Here is an 18,828-nt window from a genome sequence, read left to right on the forward strand (position 1 = left end):
TTACAGTAAATATATTTTTAAAGATTTATTTCATGTATATGAGACTATTGTAGCTGTATAGATGGTTGTGAGCCATCATGTGGTTGCTGGGATTTGAACTGATGACCTCTGGAAGAGCAGTCGGTGCTCTTATCCACTGAGCCATCTTTCCAGCCTATATATATATATATGATCATATATATATATATATATACATACACACACACATATATGTATATATATATATTTTTTTGCTTTGTTTTTCGAGACAGGGTTTCTCTATGTAGCCCTGGCTGTCCTGGAACTCACTTTGAGAACCAGGAGAACCAGGCTGGCCTTGAACTCAGAAATCTGCCTGCCTCTGCCTCCCAAGTGCTGTTATTAAAGGCGTGCGCCACCACTCCCGGCCCAAATATATTTATTAAATATAGTTTTTAATTTTGTTTTTGTTGTTTTGAGACAGGGTTTCTCTGTATAGCCCTGGCTGTCCTGGAACTCACACTGTAGACCAGGCTGGCCTTGAACTCAGAAATCTACCTGCCTCTGCCTCCAGAGGCTGGGATTAAAGGCATGCTCCACCAGTGCCTGGCTAAATATAGTTCTTGATTGGCTTTTTTGTCCCTTACTCTTACTGCTTATTTTGCTCATGCTCTGGGGTGGAACTCAGGCTGTCAGGCTTTATGGCAAGTGTCTTTACCAGCTGAGCCGCCTGACAAGCCTTTCTTATGCAATTTTTGGAAGATGGAGTCAGGGTCCCACTATGTGGCCCTGTCTGGCCTATAATTTTCTGTGTATACCAGGCTGGCCCTGAACTCAGAGTCTGCCTCCCTAGGGAGAGGAACTGCGGGGCCACTGCTCTCCTAGGCAGGTTTTAACTTTTCTTCCTGTTTTTGAGACTTGGTTTTGTTGTGTATTGCAGGCTGCCCTACACCTTTGGAACAGAGTGGCCAGGTGAAGGGCTGTAGGCTGACTTCAGGATAGAGGTGTCCTGGCTGGCACCACCCTGCAGCCTAGGCACCCCCCCCCCCCAAACACACACACACACACACACACTCACACACTGCTAGCACTGAAGACATGTGGGTTGGTGTGCAGGCTTTCTTGTTTTATTTCAGCCTGGGCATGATTCGGATAAACAGGATCATGCTGATGAACACGAAGCACACGACAATGAGCATGGCCCACAGCAGCCAGTTCACTGACTTCTGTGCATGCTGCTCCAGCCTCTCCGACTCCAGCTTCAGCTTCTCCAGGTTCTGGTCTGCCATCTTGAGTGAATGTGACAGGGTCTGTGGGAGAAGAAGGGGCTGTGTCAACAAGACTGAGACCCAAGTATGACTTCTCCTGAGTAGCCTGTGCTTCTGGTGCATAGTGTGACCTCGGCCAAGTATGCTCAGCTACCCCCTCCCCCTGGGCTTTAACAAACTCTTGCTCAACCAGCAAAACACCAGTCACAATGCCCCTTTTTTGCAGAGCTTTCTAAGGCAGACAGAGGCAGGAGTGTTACCACACCTGATTGTCCTTCTTGATGACACTCTGGGCAGCCAGTGTGTTGGTCTTGAGGCTTCGGGCCAGGCCTAGCATCTCCTCAGCTAGCTTTTCCTGGAGGCCCTGGTGCCTCTGGAGGACGAGGTCTAGCTCGGATGCTGACTGCCTCTCATCTGCAGGTCTGGTCCCCTTCGCACTGCTGACGCCACATTTGTAGGTCCCCAGTAGTGACAGGTAAAGACATCCATGTGGCCCTTTCCCAAGGATCCCAGGGCCCATGGCACCACCCTCAGTTCTACTGGGGACTCAGTTTCCCCTGCTCTTTTACATTCTGGGAACAGCAGCCCCAGGAAGGACTTCCAGCAGGCAGCTGGTTCTTATAGCAGCTCAGGGGCCCCAGCTTCAGCCGTTCATTTCCCTTCCCTGTCACACTGTGGCTGAAATACTCACGCTCGCTTCCTCATGTCCACCTCACATTCTGGAAGCAAAAGAGGCCAAGAACAAAGAAGATAGCTTTCTTGTTTCCAAACTTCTGACCTTGATCAGCAAAATGCTGTTCTGCCTGTGAACTGCTTTTTGCCCATTCTCCCTGGTCCCAGATCCCTCTCAGTGGCCTAGCACTGTGCTGGGAACCATCCTCTTTCTCAGCCTCCCCTCAGGCAAAGATGACCCTGGGACCTCTTCCTGGGCTGGGAAAAATCAAGAGAGATGGGCAGGCATGAGGGCTGTGGGGTGGCAGGAACAGTCATGTTCAGCATGTCTCACCTCCAGATGGTTCCTGTGGGGAGGAGGAGAGGAATGAGGCCATGCACTTTGAAATCTTCTCTAAATCTCTCTCTGCTTAGGGCTGACTCATGTAGAGCTGTGGGGCCAACTCTGGGGTTTAACCAGATGTGGTCCATTCTTCTTTGTTTTGCTATTTGTTTTTTAAAGACAGAGTTTCTCTGTGTAGCCCTGATTACTGGACTCATTCTGTAGAACAAGCAGGCTGGCTTTGAACTCACAAAGATCTGCCTGCCTCTGCCTCCTCAGTGCTGAGGTTTAAAGACATGTACTACCACCACCCGGCCAAATTCCTCTTATTGAGCACAATGCTGCCTTCCTGGGGAAGCCTTGCCTAAGGCCCTCTAGGGTCTGTGGTATTATTCCAGTCTTTCCCTCTGAAGGCTACTCTTTTTGCTATCCAGAGGTTGGCCCCAAGCACAAGGGAGGGAATCGTACCATGCCCAACAGCTCACTCCGCATCTCACTGGTGTAACGTGCCCTAGACTGCAAATGGACAGTCTTGGTGGCAGGAACCCGCTCCTTGGATGTGGTGGGCACGCGGCCAGGAGCCAGGAACTGGTTAGCTAGAGCTTTTTCAGAGGAGGAGGTCTGAGGAGACATGGGAAGGGGAAGATGAGTTACTGGGGGGCTGTGCCCTGGTCCTAGGGGCTGTGGGGAACTGAGTGAGGCCTGCCTGAGGGGTGGGAGGGCAGGCTCACCAACTTCTCAGCCTGCAGCATGCCCTTCAGAAAGTCCACTTTGCGGGAGTACTCGCTGATCACTTCTGAGGCCGGTTTACTGAAAGGCAGCAGGAGAAAGTTAGCCTGCTGCTGTGCCGTCGTAGGAGGTGGTGGCTCGGTGCCCCCACACTCACCTTGCTTGAACTTTCAGGGCCTGCAGCATGTCTTCCAGGGCACCCACATACTAGGAGGGAAGGTATGGTGTCAGCCAAGCCAGTGGCCCAAGGCAGGAGCAAACCAGGGAGGGAGAGGGGTGGGACTCGGAGAGGAGTCGGGGGAGGGGGGGGGGGGGGAGACATAGGCGAAGACCTAGAATCGAGAGGGCGTGGCCTGTGCGTGAAGCCGTAGGGAGAAAACTAGGACGTCAGGGGTTACGCACGATGGGCGTGTCGCCGCGGACCAGAAGGGGCGGAGACAGTGGCCTGTGGAGTTCGTTCGCCGGCCTCTAGGGCTCCAGGCCTCTGCGGCGGCGTGGGAATCCCTCACCTTCTCCAGTCGCCACTCGTCCGGTTCTCGTTTTTCTGCCGCCATCGACTCACAGCGACAAAGCAGCCGTACCAGGTTCAACTCCAACCGCGACGTCGCCAGCGGGCGATGATAGACTCCTTCCGCCTGCGCCATCTTAGGAAAGGGCGGAAGTGCCTGAGTGAGGAGGTCCTTACCCTCCGAGGTCCGCCCTGCTACGCTTGGGACGGAAGTAGAGTTTTATTTCATGCCGCAGTTTATTCAAAGATAAATCGTTTTCGTCCCTGTTTCTTTTTAAAATTAAGGTCTTCATACCTGGCCTTTTTCGTTTTTTGAAGCAGAGTCTCTGTAGCCCATGTAGGCCCTGAACAGCCGATTACGTCCGGCGAGAATTCGTTGAAAGGACTGGAAAAGCCATTCCTCATCTTCCCTCGCCGGTCATTGTATTCCGCTTGTTCACCTCGCCTCTGCGCGCGCAGTGCACGTGTTTTCTACCTCTGGGGCGGGAACCCTGACCTGGGGTCTCCCCCGACCCTGTTTGATGACGTATCAGTTGGGCGTTTCCATCTGGCCGGACCTGCTAGTTTGCAGTCCGGGTGCCAGCATGCTGAGCGTTAATAAATCATGGTCCATGGCCCAGTTCTTCCCTAGCTACCAGCAACTCTACTTCATTTTAGGCTAAATGTAGTCGGCTACATGATTGAGGCCCCGGAGGATGGAGAATATTGTACCTCCCGAAGAATTTAGCCAACGAGAAATTCAGGGATCAGGGAATGAATGCCACGAGGATTATAAAACAAGCCAGGATGTCCTGGAGCTGGATTTACCGTGGTTGTGAACCAATATTAGGTTCACCTCTTTCACTCGCATGTGACTTATGAACATTAGAAATGCTAGACAAGTCGTCTCAGTCCACGTTTTTAGAAAAGATGCTAACCGCCTGTGACTCCGGGGATCTGACACCTCTGATTTCTTCACGTTTTCATATGCACACACCAACACACAATTAAACATATACATTTTAACCTGGGCAGGGTGGTGGTAGGGTTTTAATCCTAGCACTCAAGAGAAAGAGGCAGGTTGATGAGTTTGAGGCCAGCTTGGTCTACAGAGAGAGTTCCAAGACAGCCAGGGCTACACATAGAAACCCTGTCTCTAAAGAACTATTTAAACCTTAAAAAACAAAAATGATACTGGATCCCCGAGCACTGGAGTTATGGTGACTGTGAGGGCCATCTGGTGCTGGTAATTGAATACTGAGCCTTGTTGCTTGTGGTTTGAATCAAAATGAGCCCATAGTAAACACAGGCAGTGGCCATATTGGAGGAAGTACACCATGGGGTGGGGTGTGCTTTGAGGTCTCAAAAACTAGGCCTACTGGAATACAGTCCTTTTCCTGCTGCCTGCTGATTCAGATATGGACTCCTCAGCTACCTCGCCTGAGTGTCACCATACTTCCCGACATGACAATGATGGACTAAACTCCTGTGAACCAGCCCCCCACCCCCAAATGTTTTCCTTTATAAAAGTCGCCATGGTTATGGTGTCTCTTCCCAGCAATAGAAGCCCTATGTCCTCTGAAAGAACAGTAAGCACTGTTCGGAGCTAGCTCTCACTATACAGCCCTGACTGGCCTCTTTTGAGATTAAAGGCCTGTGCCACACTAGCATCTGCACTCCATCCTGACTACCACACCCACAGAATGTGTCTCCTTTCTAAAGAGGAATGATGCTGTGTTGTATGTATTTTTTTGCTCTTCTGCTCACCTGCTGCTACAACCTGAATGACTTTGGGATTGACCCAAATGGAGTGACATGGAATAAAGAAACAACAGACACACGTACCTAAGACCTGCATGTGTTCCTGTGCCATACATCACAGTGCACACCTGGGGATTAGAGGACAACTTGTGGAATGGGTTCTCTCCTATTGAGTGGTTGAGCCCATCTACCACTGCTTGTGACTGGCCTTCATAAGGACCAGAGCATAGCAGGTTTCCTGGGGTCCCATTCACTTCAGAAAATGTGCTATGGAATACTGAGTTCAGGGTCCACAAAGGAGCACTTCTGTGGAGTGACTGATGTGTTTATAAAAAGATAAAGAGAGGAGATATGTTTTGGTGGATGTGTAATTAGGTATGGGGGAAGGGGGTACCTCCATGGGCCCATGCTGAGGCATCCCTTCCCCCTGAGGGACCATCCACTCGATGGTATAGTATAGAATAGTTTATTCAATGCATGGGGAGGGTAGTTAAGAGGGTAGTAGAGGCAGAGAAACGCAGAGAGAGAAAGAAGGAGGGAGGGAGAGGGGGAAGAGAGAAGAGAAATAGAGGCTGGCCATGAACATGTAGAAAGAGGGGAGGGGGAAGAGTACAGTGAAGGAGCAAGAAGGCAAGAACAAGAGAAGTGGGGGGGGCAAGCAGCCCCTTTTATGGTGAGTCAGGCAGGTAACTGTGTGGCAGAGCTTAAGCCAGACTCTAGGCTGCCCTGTGGAGGTTCTATCCAGTTCAGGCTAAGGATGACATCAAAAGGTGATTGATGGTGGCACTGGAGTGTTAATGTAACTTTTATTTACCTATGGAATTGTCTTGGAGGCTTACTGCCTCTGTCTGCTAACCTAGGCCTAGCCTTGGAAGCTTCTAGCCTCTGTACAATCTAATCTAGGCCTGGAATGTTTTCAGCCTCTGAGACTTACTGCTGAATAAGCTCATCCTTTCTAGTTCGTTCTGACCTCTGACTGGCTGATTTATCTCACCTTTTCTGGCTCCAACTCCTGATTCAAACTGGCCTGTTGTAGCCTCTCCTGAATTGCTCTGCTTTGCCTCAAACAACTCTAGCAATCTGTTCTAACTTTCTGGTTCCTTCTCATTCTCTGGTTTGTTCTGTCTTCACCTGTGTCTAGCTGTTCTCCCTTCAGTCTGTTCCAGTAAAGCTGCCTCCTTCTCTCTACACTGCCCAAAGAGCTTCCCTTTCCTCTTTTCTCGTGGCATATCCAATTCTGTCAAATCTTTCTCTGGTTCATCACTTTGTCACTCTAAATTAAACATTCAAACACAGATACTTTTTAAATTTTTGTCTTTTTTAAAAAAAGATTTATGTCTGTCTGTCTGTCTATGAGTACACTGTAGCTGTCTTCAGACACACCAGAAGAGGGCATCAGATCCCATTACAGATGGTTGTGAGCCACCATGTGATTGCTGGGAATTGAACTTAGGACCTCTAGAAGAGCAGTCTGTGCTCTTAACAGCTAAGCCATCTCTCCAGCCCAAACTAACTTTACCTTAATTGTTTGGGATTAAAGGCTTGTACTAAGGGGATATCTGCATTCAAGCCAGAGGGATTAAAGGTGTGTACTAAAGTACTACAACTAGAAACAGGTTTTTCCAGTAACCACCACAATCTCAGGGTTCTGGAGAAATGACTCAAAGGTTAAAGGCACTCACTGATCCCTCAGAGGGCCTAGGTTCAATTTTCAGCACCGCACGTCAGTTTGCAACCATCCATAATCATAGTTCTAGGGGGCCAAAGCCCTTTTTTCTGGTCCCCATCACCAGGCACACACATGGTGCACAGACATTCAGTTAAAACACCCATTAACACAAAATGAAAATAAATCTCAAAAAACAAATTTAAAAAGGCAACAACCTTCAGGAGGTCTGGAGAGGGGAGATCTCTGGGCGACACTTCCCTAGGAGTTTTCCTGTGGGTGGATCCCCAGAAGGAGGTAAGGCAGACAGCTGCCAGAGGGGTTCTGTGGCTGGTGAGGCCAGGCAAGGTATGTCCTAAAGGGGCATAGTGCTGACCCTTCACCCCAGTTAGATTTCGGTGAGACCAATGAACAGGACAAACTCCACTCACAGGGTTACCAGAGAAAGGGTGCTGAGGAACTCACAGCCTAGCTACCCTGTCATAAAGCTGGTCCCTCAGGGGGAAGGGATGCCTCAGCATGGGCCCACAGTTACCCCCTTCTTCAAAAACCATATACCACACCTTCACCAAATATATCTCTGGTCTCCTCTTTGGCTGAACTGGCTCCTAGAATTTGCTGTGTAGCCTCAAGTTAGGTTCCTCTGGTGGTTTGAATATACTTGGCTCAGGGAATGGCACTACTTGGAGGTGTGGCCTTGTTGGAAGGGTGTCACTGTGGGCAAAGGCCCTTGTCCAAGCTGCCTGGAAGCCAGTCTTCTCTTAGCAGTCTTTGGATGAAGTAGAACTCTCAGCTCCTCCTGTACTACGTCTGCCTGGATGCTGCCATGCTCCCACCTTGATGATAATGGACTGAACCTCTGAACCTGTAAGCCAGCCCCAATTAAATGTTGTCCTTATAAGACTTGCCTTGGTTATGGCGTCTGTTCACAGCAGTAAAACCCTAAGAGAGTCCCCAAGGCTGTCTCCCAATGGTAAGAAATTACCTTGCATCTTTCTTTTGGATCTGTACTCCTGAACCCAATATTGGCCTTTGCCACATCACATGGGCGTTCTTTCTGTTTGAGATTTAGGAAAACCATTGCCTCTAGAAATGGCTCATTTATTCACTTTTCTGGCACAAAGTACTGTGTTCCTTAGTTAACACACTGAGCACTTTGAGACCTTTAGTGGCTTGGTCACAGTGTCTTTGCAATTTCCTACAACTGAAGTACCAGGCATTTTGATGTCAGAGACCTCTAGCTGTGGAGTGACTTATAGCATTAACATTATACACGCTAGAAGCAATATTGGTTGTGACTTTAATCCATCTGTCCATAGGCACTACCCATGCCTTTAATGGTCTCATTTTTCTACATTTTGTATTTGCATTTTTAAATTCCAAAGTCTCTATCAACACCTGTCTTGCTTCAGGTCTGATAAAGCTTTGTTCACAGCTGAGATTAATCTTTGTTAAAAATCAGTGAAGGTTTCCTCCAGAGCCTTTTTTATAATCTTTGTAAATAAGGCGAACCTTTTCTCAGGCTCAACTTTGTCCCAAGCTCTTAAAGCCACTAAGCAGCATTGTTCTATGGTAGCACCATCAAATTGACTCTGTTCTTGTATACCAGAGTACCACCCCTTCACTCAGCAACTAGTCTTTTACTATATTGGGGTGGGGGGTTGTTGAATGACCCTTTTACAGGGGTCACCTAAAACCACCAGAGTAAGTTATTTACATTAAGATTCATTAAGAGTAGCAAATTACACTTATGAAGTAGCAATGATGTAATTGTATGGTATGAGAAGCTGTTATTAGAGGGTTACAGCATGGGGAAGGTTGAGAACCAGTGCTCTAGGGCTAACAGCCTTCAAACCCAGAGCTGCAGGGCCCAGCTTTTGGAGACTGTGAGCTTTTGGTTGGGCAGTGCCTGTGCCTCATGTACTCAGGACCTTACAGAATACAAGTAACTTTTTGAAACATAGACCAGACTAGCTCTCAACTCCTAATCCTCCTGCCTCCACCTTTTGAGTGCTGGCGTTAGGTGTGCCATCAGGCCAAGCCTGAAGGGAAGTGTGTGGTATGTCTGTGCCCATGCGCACAGGCTGGAGGAAGGCGTCAGGTGCCCCACTCCACCACTCTTTTGTCTCAGTCCCTTGAGACAGGGCCTCCCCACTGAGCTAGAGCCACACCAGCTTTTCCAGGGGTGCTGGGATTTCAGGTTCTCTTACTCGTGTGGCAAATGTTCTGAGCTATGTCCCCAGGCCCTAGTGGGAATTTCATACAGTATCTTTTTGGTACACATTTCTCTTTTCCAAGTTTTTAAAATAAATATTTATGTGTACAGGCGCTTTGCCTGCATGTGCATTTGTATACCACCTTCATGCCTGGTGCCTGTGGAGGCCAGAAGAGTGTTCAGTCCCTTGGAACTGGAGTTACAGATGGTTGTGAGGCTCCATGTTGGGGCTGGAAACCAAACCCCCATCTGCAAGAGCTTTTAGTCGCCAAGTCATCCCTGTATTCTCTGAGTACTTGTTTTACCTGAGACTCATCTCTTGAGGAAAGGTCTGGGGCTCCTTGCTGCTCAGCAGTTGGTAGTTTCAAGATATGGATGCCTAGCCTGGACAGCACTCTGTAGGCACCGCTGCTGACACCCAGATGCCAGACTGAGGCCTCTACGGGCCCTTTTCTTTTTCTCTTCATGCAGAGCCTCACCAGAAACTTCTGCTTCAGCTCCCAGGTGCATCCTGGGCTAATGGCAGCTCATGCTCCATTCCCAACTCATGGGGGACAACTCAGGCAGTGCTGGCTGGGGCCTCATGTGGGCCCTTCTTCAGACAGGACCCTCCACCCCAGTGCAGCCCAAGCAGCAAGAGCACACTAACCCTTCTCAAGTACTTTTATTTCACACCTCGTGTGGGGCTTCCTTGTCTCCAGGACTGGGTAGAGCCTGAGAAGAGAGCCAGCCTCTAAAAAACCCAGGCTGTCACCGGGGCGGCAGAGCAGATTCGGAACATGCACTGATTGTTCCTAAAGGTTCCAAGTCTCTGGCTCCGTGCATTTCACAGGCAGTGGGCAGAGCTGTAAGCTACATTCAGGCTTCCCTGGCACGCAGGGACTTCCCACTCCTGTCCTGCCTTCAGCTGTGACCGTGTGGAAAGCTCCAGAAATCTCTGGAAGGTTCTCTGGGCAGATGACTACTGCTGGGAGGCATTCAAGATGGACAGACGTTCTGTGAGTTCGCTCTCTACCACTACGCAGTGCAGCAGTCATCTGTAGCCCATGTGTCCACTTTGCAGGCTTGCCCTGCCCATGTCCAGGTTACAAGGGTGGACAGTTAATATAAAAGCTCAGACATACAAATACAAAAAGTTTGGTCCTCCATTAAGGCTGTTATGAACTTAAAAGTTATGTAAACCACAAAAAGAGAAACAGTTACTGAAAGGACAAAGGAGCCACTGCTGTGCAGGTTGGGGCTCTGATGGCTCCTGGCCAGCAGCTCCCAGTCTCCACAACACACAGAGCTGGCCACTGCATCCCTCTGGGAGCTTTTCATTCTAGATCCTTCTCAGAAAGTGAAGGCCAGCTCCACAGCTGGGATGCCAGTTCGGGGATGTTAGGAGATGCAGACTGCCAGTCATGGTTCTCAGCCATTGGCCTGACTGGAGCTGGGGGGCAGGCAGTAGGTAGGGGGGTCCGAATACCTGCGCTTGGTCCCAGGAAGTATGGTATCGTGGTCCAGGGGTACCAGTGTACTCTGTGATGGCAGGTCAGCCCCAGGGGCGATGTAGACGGAATGTACCTGGTCCTGTCTGCGGGCAGGTGGCTCTCGGCGCTTCACTGGAACAACAGCCTCCTGGAGAGCAGGTGCCCAGTTTGTCAGGTGCAAGGGCAGGCCCGGAGGGAGCTTGATGTTGGCCGTGGGCATGATGGGGGTCCTCCGGTGTGTCTTCATTCTGACCGTGACGAAGGATGTCGGCCTTCCTCGTGGAGGGACGGCGGCCTCGGGGAGGGGACTCAGGGTGGGCGAAATGGGGCAGGGGAGAGCAGGTGCGGGGGGCCCTTGGAGAGACAGACTCGGGGTTACTGCAGCGGGGGTACTAGGTGGACTCCTGCCCTGGGCCTGCCACAGTGGGGAGGGCCGTTGGACGCCACCTTCACACTAACCTTCCACGGCCCCCCGCATGCCCCTCTCCTCTAGCAGGCTCTCAGTGCTGGCCGATGTCTCTGAGTCAAGGTTCTCCTCATCAGAACCCCGTGGATCCAGCTCCGGCAGTCGATATGTGATGTCCTCCCTGAGGGTGGGGACACCATATCTGAGGCTATTCCCCAGGAGCTGACCTCCAAAGGAAGTAGTCCTGCTCCTCTGGGCCCCTCCCTCACACCAAGCACAAGCAGTCAGTGATGTCCTTGGCATCTGGACCCCCAACTCTGCAAGCAGCTTGGCTGCAGTGCTGTTCCAGGGCTGTTCCTGCCTAGAGCACCCGCCTGGACGCCTGGATGGGGGTGGGAGATGGGGGTGGGGTGGGGCGCATGACACTTGCTTCTCTTCCTTGATGGACTGGATCCTCTCCATGAGAATCTCCTTTTCTCGGTCCTCGTCGCCACCTGCCACCTCCTCGGGGAGAGCCCCCAGCTCCAGGTCTTGGACCACTGGGGTCCTGGGGCTTTTGATCTGAAACGAAAAAGGTAGGTCTGGTCCAGCACCGGAGGTGGGGAGCTCAGGGTGTGGGCAGAGTCTAGCGCTTGGGCGAAGGGAGGGGCCAGCAGCTCTAGGTTAGTTATGAAGTAGATCTCCCCTCCTCCAACACACACACACAGTGCTCTCTCCCGGAGGACCACAGGAATCTAGTGGGGACCAAGAACCAGCATGCACTTCCACATGTTAGGGCATGTTCTATGCTACGGCCAAATCTACCCAGTGTACAACCTGGGAACATGCAGCTCGGCCCATGCAATGCGTACATACCCGGACCCCCTCATAGGGAGACGAAAACCCCAGTTTGAGAGGCCACGGCTAGGGAAGAGATAACACGGGTGAGCAGGTGTGCTAAGCCTGCCAAATAGGCACGAGCAGGACCAGACCAGGGGGCTGAAGACCCACTGGCTCCCATGGGAGCCCAGGACCTGCCCCTTCTGCAGCAGCAGCATGGGCCCTTCTGTAATGGGAACTCCCTGTACACTATGAAGGAAACCAGGCCAGGCTCATGTGCTGACCTGACTCACCTGGCCCTCAGAGGGGCAACCTGTGTCTGACTGAGTGGAGATAGCTCTTTGGTGATGGTAGGGCTCTGTCCTGCCTGTGCCACAAGGCCCCTGACCACACTGCACACTTCCTAGTTTCTGGTGGGATTACCATCCCACGAGGCCACACCCAGCCGCAGGAGGCCCAGCCCCAAGGCCAGTACTCACAGCATTCTGCCTCAACAGGGAGAGCCTGCGGAATGCAATGCTCTCAGCAGCCTCCAGGTGGTTGATTTCCTCCATCTTCATCTTGTACTTCCTCATCTGTTCTTTGATGAGCATCTCCACACACCTGTGCACAGATGCGGCCAGTGGCTAGGAAGGCAGTCCCAGAGAGCCAGTAGGACCTGGGCCAGCACTGCTACCCTGGGACGGGACACCATGTGACCCCAGGAGGCTCACTTTGCTTTTCTGAACCCAAGAATTCTGTCTTGTCTTTGACAGCACTGAGATAGGAGGTAAAAGGATGGTGCAGGTTGGAGAACAGAACCCTAGTCACCAGCAGAGTGGGACTACTTTAACTCCTAGAAAGGACAAGGTATGGAAAGGCTGGGCGGCCTGACCTAGTTAGTGCCCTACCTAACAGCTCTACAATACAAGCTTTGACTCCCACAGAACCTACTCAACAGTCAGGACCAGAGGGACTCAGCTCATACCCAGTCCCAGTGAGGGAAAGGCTGTGAGATCACAAGTTGATCCATCAGAGTGCTGAGGACAGCGGAAGTAAGTGTGTCCTGCCCCACCTCCCAGGGCTTTGGGCTCCTTCCTCACCCTCCTTTAGGGACCACAGCAAGCTTCCCAGCCTTAAGCTAGGAAAGCTGCCGAGGGTCTTCTCCTTTCAATCTTATTTTTCCATGGGTGCAGGGGTGGGGTGTGTGGGACCTGAGTTCTCATACATGCCAAGCTAAAGTTCAACCACAGAGCTACACCCCAGCCCTTCAGCATTCTGAGGAGCACTCATGCAGAGTGAGAAAGACAATGATAGAAAACTGCTTGTCCACTCAAAGGCAGAAACACTTGGCTTCATGGCTACCTCCCTCCATCTTGGCCTTAGAGGGTCTCTCTTCAATGCTTCTTCTCAGGTGACTCAGAATAAGGTCTTCCCTGAACAGGGGACATGAGGCTGTGCTCCCTCCATGCGGAACACTGCCTGCATTGTGGTGACTTCTGGAACCCCAATTCCACTCACCTCAGATCCATCTTTTGTTAAGTACTAGGCTTTACTTAAAATGGTGTTTATTATAGCACCTGCTGAGTAGGCCCTGGCAGCCATAAGCATGCCTGCTGGGGAACCCTGCTTCCAGGCCTAGAAAAGGTGTGTGTGTGTGTGTGTGTGTGTGTGTGTGTGTGTGTGTGTTGGGGAGGTGAGGGAAGGCTGCTGAAAAGATGGCTCAGAGGATGAGGGTGCCAAGCCTGATGCCTACATGGAAGGAAAGTTGTCCTGTGGCCCCACATATGGTGTATGTGCCCCCCATAAAATAATCAAAAAAGAGACTTAGTAATGCTGAACCTCTATGGGTCTGACAATTTCCAAGCCAGCCATGGTCACCAGGAATCTCATCTGGGCTTTCTCTCTAAACAGACAGGGAGGCCATGTGGGTTTTTGAGTGAGCTCTCTTGTTTGATTTTGTCTTATGCTGTAGCTGGCCTGGAAGTTCAGATTCTCCTGCCTAGCCTCCACACTGTGAGGATGATGGACATTTCAGACAGCTGGGTGGTTATGGGTCTGGGGCCAGGTGACTCACGTGGTGATCTTCAGTACATCCTTCATGCTGGTCAGGGGGTCCGAGTTGTCAGGGCAGCGAAGCAGGCAGGGTGCAAAGATGATAGCTAGAGCTCCCGGAGACATGCGGTTCACATCTTCAAGCAGGGCCACTCTGCAGAGTCAACAGTTAGGTGGCACCCCTCTCTGACCCCAATGCCAGGTTCATATCTTGGTACTAGTGGCCAGGACATGCAGCCAGGTCATGGGGCACAGCCCTCTCAGCTCCTGGGGGAGGGGTACTTGCTTGACAAGGTGGAAGATGAGTCGCTCCAGGGAGGTGTGGTTGGCTTCTGGCAGGTGGTCCAGGACTGCATAGATGGCAGACAGCTGCTCCTGCTTCTCTGGAAGCTCTGGGGAAGCCAGAGTTATCAGTCCTGGGTGGCACTAGCCATGCCCAGTCCTTCTTCCCTAAGCATTTGAGGTGCATAGAAGCCCTCCATGTGGGGTCTAGGTATAGATGGGAAACAAACCCAGCCCAAACTGCAGGCCCCAGCTGGAACAGGACATGCTCCAGCCCCCACCACTTTCTTCACGGCTCACCAACAGCCCTGAGGAAGTCTCCATACTGGGCAAAAGTCATGAGTGGCTCAGGCAGCTCCCGAAGCCATTGTTTCAGGACCCCGGTGATAGCGTGGATGGGGAAGTCTTCCAGCTTAACTGCAGCAGGGTCTGTAGGGTAGGAACATGTGAGTAGTGTATGCATACTGACCAGTGGGGCTTCGCTAGGCATCTGCTCCCAGTGCTCACCTGTCTGCAGTGCCTGGCGTAATTCCCGTGTCCGGTTGGCAGCTCCTGACTTGCGGTAAAGGCCCTCAGTGTACAGGCCATGCATCTCTACGTGTTCCAGAAGCTTCTCCAGCACAATGGGCACGGAGGCCTTGTCACTGGTCAGGCTGTCTACACACACACCGAAGTGGCCTGGTTCGGCACCCAGCTCACTCTACAGTGTGGGATGGGTGGAGAGTCAGGCCTGCGTGCCACTTCTGCAGTGTCCTCCATCTGTCCCTGCCTACTCTGTCCTTGAAGGGATGCTTGGGAGAGAGCAACTTGCTCCATGAAGCACCCATAGGCTGGATGTCCTTTCCTGGGGAGATGGTCCCCTGTATTCTAATTCAGGGACCCTAACACCTTCATGGACAGTTGAGGGCCTCCCTTTGTCGGGCCCAGGACTCTTCAGCAGGGGTTAGGAGCCTGGCTGGGGGCCTTAATACTAGGTGTCCCACAGTGGAAGTAGAGGACACAGCCCTTCCTGCCACTTCCGGGGAGCCTAGGCTATAATGTGCTAGAACGCTCCAGGGCTAGGTGTGCTTACCTTCCTCCTTCCAGCGTAGGAGCAATAGCTCTGAATCTTGTGCACGCATTTCTTGTGGCAGGTCATCTTGCACACTAAGGAGTCAAGAGTGGTCACAGACGTGCATGCAGAGGACCCCAGGTTCCTAGGGACACCCACTCACCCAATGTCTGGAGACCCTGACAGCATTTAAACTGCATAGGCTATACCTTTGTCCTGATTCCTGTGAGAAGATGGGTGGGTGGGTGGTGACTGGTGGTCAAGAGGAGAAACCTGGGCCTTGGTTACACAGGATGTGCCCTTGGAAACTCAAAGCCTGATGCTCGAAGCTGTGTGAGCGGCCTGCATGTTACAGAGGTAGGGCCCCCACAACTGTCACATCATCTGCCTTTGTGATTGTGTGTGCAAGTGTATGTGTTGAGAGAAGCCTTCTGAAGGGTGAGCAGAAGACACGGGTGGTGGCAAGGGTAGGGCACCCATGTGGCCAGGACAGGGGGAAGGCTCACCACTGCACAGTAGGGCCTTGTCCATGAGCCAGATGTAGGACAGACACTGCTCACATGACTGTGGAATGTTCACCTGGTAGCTGGCAAACACATGTCCATTGTGTTCCTGGACCTGGGATAGGAGAGAGGGTGGGAGGGCTGGGCTGAGGGGCTGCCCATTTCCTCACCCTGTGGTCTCAACAGCAGCTCCTTCCCATGGCTCCAAGATGCAAGCACGCACGCACGCACGCACACATGCAACTACTCACAGCACGCTCCTGCTTCCGCTTCTTCTTCTGGGCTTTGCTCTGCTGAGAGACAGAGATCAAGTCAGTGTGGGGACAACTGGTCAGTCAGCCTGACTGTTCCCTCTCACAAAGGAGTTGGGAAGCTTGGGAGGACCCTGACCCTCCACAGCTGGAGTGGCATAAGGCACCCTAACATCCACACATGGCTCAAGAGAGCAGCTGTGGTGTGTGTGTGTGTGTGTGTGTCTGTCTGTCTGACCAGGAAGATGGTGGTGCCATAGCCACTGGGGCTGGAGGATGAAGATGTGTTAGGGTGTGCAGGGCAAGGCCAGGGAGGGGTGTGCGACTAAATGGGAAGGGCTGGGTAAGGAAACATGGGGGAAGTACAGGCAGCTGTTAACAGCACAGGGAGGATCTGGAGGTAGGGAATATGGGGGTGGAGCTGCCTACCTTGGCCCGCTCAAAGTCAGTCTTGTTGTAGCTGCGGGTGAACTCATCCAGCAGTGACTGGAAGACATTGAGGACCAGGTTGGTATCCTTCTCCCCACGCTCGGCAGCCAGGTTACTGACAACGATCTGGTAGTTCTCCATCAGGTCCTTGTAGCCTACATGGATCTTCCCATTCTGTAAGAACACGAAAAGGTGTCCCCATGACCTAGCAAGGGGCCGGCTGATGGAAGAGCATGGCTGGGCTGTGGAGTGGGGCTAGGGAGGCATGGACAGCTGGGGTGGGGCCACCACGCACAGGCACCGAATACATGGTCTTGATGTTGCTCCTGAAGCGCTCAGTGGCCTCAATGAACAAGCTTTCGATGGGTGTCTTCTGTGAGCGAAGGTCATTCACCTGCAGGGAGAGGGTGGGTGGTCAGGGCTACTCACTCTTAATGCTGGCCACTAGACCTACGGCATCTAGAAACCTCTAAACAAAGCACGATCAGCCAGGTGGCTGGGGAGAGGCTGGTCCACAGGTTATGGTCACAGGAAAAATCCTGCACGGGTCTCTTGTCCCGCATGGCTGGTTCTAAATGAAAGGGCATAATGTAATGTGCGTAGGATCCTGAGGGGTTTTGCACTACTTAGATGGAACCCAGGGCCTTGGGCAGGTAGGGCCGCACGGTGTCACTCAGCCAGACTCTCACTCTTCAGAGTGTTCTTTTGCAATAGTTTGGCCTGGAACATGTAACTCTCCTGCTTCAGTCCTGGAAGGCTTGTGACAACTCCAGCTGTGCATTTCAAGCAGGAACAGCAAGCTGAGGTACACTGTGCAATAGAGCCCTGCACACACTGCACACGGGCACTCATCAACACTCTACAGCCCTTTGCCTGAAGCTTGTGGGATACAGTCGCAGATTGCCATGGCTTCTCTACACATCCAGGAGTAAGGCTCACACTAAAATGCAGATGAACACATTGTTCCCCATGCTGACTTCAGATTCAGGATTTAGATCTTCCTTTAAAAACAACTTTAGCTGAGCTGGGTGTTGGTGGCCCATGTCTTTAATCCCAGAACTCGGGAGGCAGAGGCAAGAGGATTTCTTTGAGTTTGAGACCAGCCTGGTTTACAAAGTGAAATCTAAGACAGCCAGGGTTGTTATACAGAGAAACCTATCTCAACCAACCAACCAACCAACCACCACAACAAAACACTTGAGGAACTCAAGTTAAGAGAAATGGCTAATTTTCCAGAGGATCTGGGTTTGATTCTCAGGACCCACATGGCAGCTCAAAGCCACCTGTAAACTTCAGCTTCAGGGAGATCTGATGCCCTCCTCTAGTATCCATGAGAACTACACGTATGCAGTGTACATACACACACAGGCAAAATACTGCAACATTATTTTTTTGATCTGAAGGAGTTTGTGTGTGTGCATACATGCATGTTGCAGCATGAATGGAGGTCAGAGGACAACCTGTGGGAATTGACTGTCTTTCCAGTGTGTGAGTCTAGGGCATCAAACTCAGGTTATCAGGCTTGGTAGCAAGTGCCTTTAGCCCTAAGCCACCTCTCCTTTTTTTCTGTAGACCTCATCATGTGCCCAGCTGACTTGAGCTCAGGTCTGGCCTGAGTGCTATGGAGTCTCCTGTGCTCTCAGCATCCCTAGAGTCTTCTGTATTGTTTAATCCCCTGAACCCAGGCCTGCCTGGGCATGGCTAATGAGTGACATCCCAGTGGCTTACCTTGTTGAGCAGGAACTCGTCCAGAAACTTGAGCTCATTGGCATTAGTGATCTTACGGAACACTGACTCTCGCCACTTCTCGGACACTGTGATCTGGCCAACTTTGCGATTTCGGTTCTTCTTCCCTTTTAGGGGCTTCTCACCTGTGGTATGGCGGTGCTGCTGGCTAGAAGGTACTGCAGGAACATAGGGTAGATGGAGGCAAGGTCAGAAATAGGCACCCAGATGTATACCCAGGTCCACAGTCATTTCAAGGTCAGGTCCTGCTGCTAACACCTGGCAGCTGTGGGTACGGCCAGGCAACTGCTCCTGGAGGTTAAGGGGAACCAACCGTCTAGAGTCTTCCTGGCTGGGGCCTCTTGTGCAGCCTGCCCTCCATTGCCCTCTGTCTCCTCTACACCCTCCAGGCTGGGCTTCTTATCCTTGGCTTTGTGCAGGAAGAGCCGCTTAAACGCAGATCTGCAGGAAAAACAAGTGTTTCTTTTTAACTTTTATTGATGGGTATGCATGTGTCTGTGGGGGTCTACTATGTGAGTATAGCACCTTCAGAGGCCCAAGGAGGGTGTAGGATCCCTCTGGAGTTACAGTGACAAAGACTGAGTCACCAGATATGGGTGCTACTGAATGCCTGCCCTCTGGAAACAGATACTCTTGACCACAAAGAAGTCATCTCTCTGGAAGCAAGTATTCTTAACCATGAAGTCATCTCTCTAGTCTCTCTCTCTCTCTCTCTCTCTCTCTCTCTCTCTCTCTCTCTCTCTCTCTCTCTCTCTCC

At 51.6% G+C, this 18,828-nt stretch overlaps 2 protein-coding genes across 16 annotated transcripts in view; both read right to left on the minus strand.

Annotated features, from left to right (window-relative positions):
• Positions 1 to 1,063: 1,063 nt before the first annotated feature.
• On the minus strand, positions 1,064 to 3,947 carry Use1 (unconventional SNARE in the ER 1). Of its 2 annotated transcripts, none has more exons than XM_021170003.2 (9): positions 3,753 to 3,947; positions 3,459 to 3,593; positions 3,107 to 3,156; positions 2,952 to 3,030; positions 2,689 to 2,841; positions 2,233 to 2,245; positions 1,918 to 1,945; positions 1,492 to 1,663; positions 1,064 to 1,268 (listed from the first exon to the last, which is right to left on the minus strand). In XM_021170003.2, the coding sequence occupies exons 1-9, from the start codon at positions 3,792 to 3,794 to the stop codon at positions 1,086 to 1,088; spliced, it is 855 nt and encodes a 284-aa protein (XP_021025662.1). In that variant the 5' UTR covers positions 3,795 to 3,947; the 3' UTR covers positions 1,064 to 1,085. The 2 variants fall into 2 exon arrangements, with proteins under 2 accessions (XP_021025662.1, XP_021025661.1); XM_021170002.3 differs by having other exon boundaries at positions 1,492 to 1,666.
• A 5,778-nt stretch (positions 3,948 to 9,725) lies between these two features.
• Myo9b (myosin IXB) overlaps positions 9,726 to 18,828 on the minus strand; it is an 86,548-nt gene continuing 77,445 nt past the window's right edge. For 6 of the 14 annotated variants that reach the window (XM_021169313.2, XM_029480420.2, XM_029480416.2 and 3 more), the window contains 16 exons: positions 18,385 to 18,512; positions 18,054 to 18,229; positions 16,621 to 16,719; positions 16,326 to 16,499; positions 15,897 to 15,938; positions 15,649 to 15,760; positions 15,164 to 15,237; positions 14,599 to 14,791; positions 14,392 to 14,520; positions 14,096 to 14,201; positions 13,832 to 13,963; positions 12,255 to 12,378; positions 11,812 to 11,859; positions 11,387 to 11,517; positions 11,010 to 11,137; positions 9,726 to 10,904 (listed from right to left, as the gene is read on the minus strand). In XM_021169313.2, the coding sequence (XP_021024972.1) occupies positions 10,489 to 10,904; positions 11,010 to 11,137; positions 11,387 to 11,517; positions 11,812 to 11,859; positions 12,255 to 12,378; positions 13,832 to 13,963; positions 14,096 to 14,201; positions 14,392 to 14,520; positions 14,599 to 14,791; positions 15,164 to 15,237; positions 15,649 to 15,760; positions 15,897 to 15,938; positions 16,326 to 16,499; positions 16,621 to 16,719; positions 18,054 to 18,229; positions 18,385 to 18,512 (2,212 nt within the window). In that variant the 3' untranslated portion in view covers positions 9,726 to 10,488. The remainder of the gene's footprint in view (positions 10,905 to 11,009; positions 11,138 to 11,386; positions 11,518 to 11,811; positions 11,860 to 12,254; positions 12,379 to 13,831; positions 13,964 to 14,095; positions 14,202 to 14,391; positions 14,521 to 14,598; positions 14,792 to 15,163; positions 15,238 to 15,648; positions 15,761 to 15,896; positions 15,939 to 16,325; positions 16,500 to 16,620; positions 16,720 to 18,053; positions 18,230 to 18,384; positions 18,513 to 18,828) is intronic. The other 8 variants (XM_029480419.2, XM_029480417.2, XM_029480415.2 and 5 more) reach the window with 4 other exon arrangements.

Source organism: Mus caroli, unplaced genomic scaffold, assembly GCF_978045245.1.
Source record: "Mus caroli unplaced genomic scaffold, Mus_caroli_1 scaffold_10, whole genome shotgun sequence".
Lineage (NCBI taxonomy): Eukaryota > Metazoa > Chordata > Mammalia > Rodentia > Muridae > Mus > Mus caroli.

What these genes read in the sequence shown, in the direction of transcription:
- Use1 (XM_021170002.3), bottom strand. Translation starts at nt 3,794, where the DNA reads ATGGGCTACAGAGACTCTGCTTCAAAAAACGAAAAAGGCCAG. An exon ending in TGCTGCAGGCTGAGAAGTTG is followed by an intron (nt 2,842 to 2,951) that starts GTGAGCCTGCCC and finishes ATGTCTCCTCAG; the next exon opens with ACCTCCTCCTCTGAAAAAGC. An exon ending in GTGGACATGAGGAAGCGAGC is followed by an intron (nt 1,667 to 1,917) that starts GTGAGTATTTCA and finishes ATGTGGCGTCAG; the next exon opens with CAGTGCGAAGGGGACCAGAC.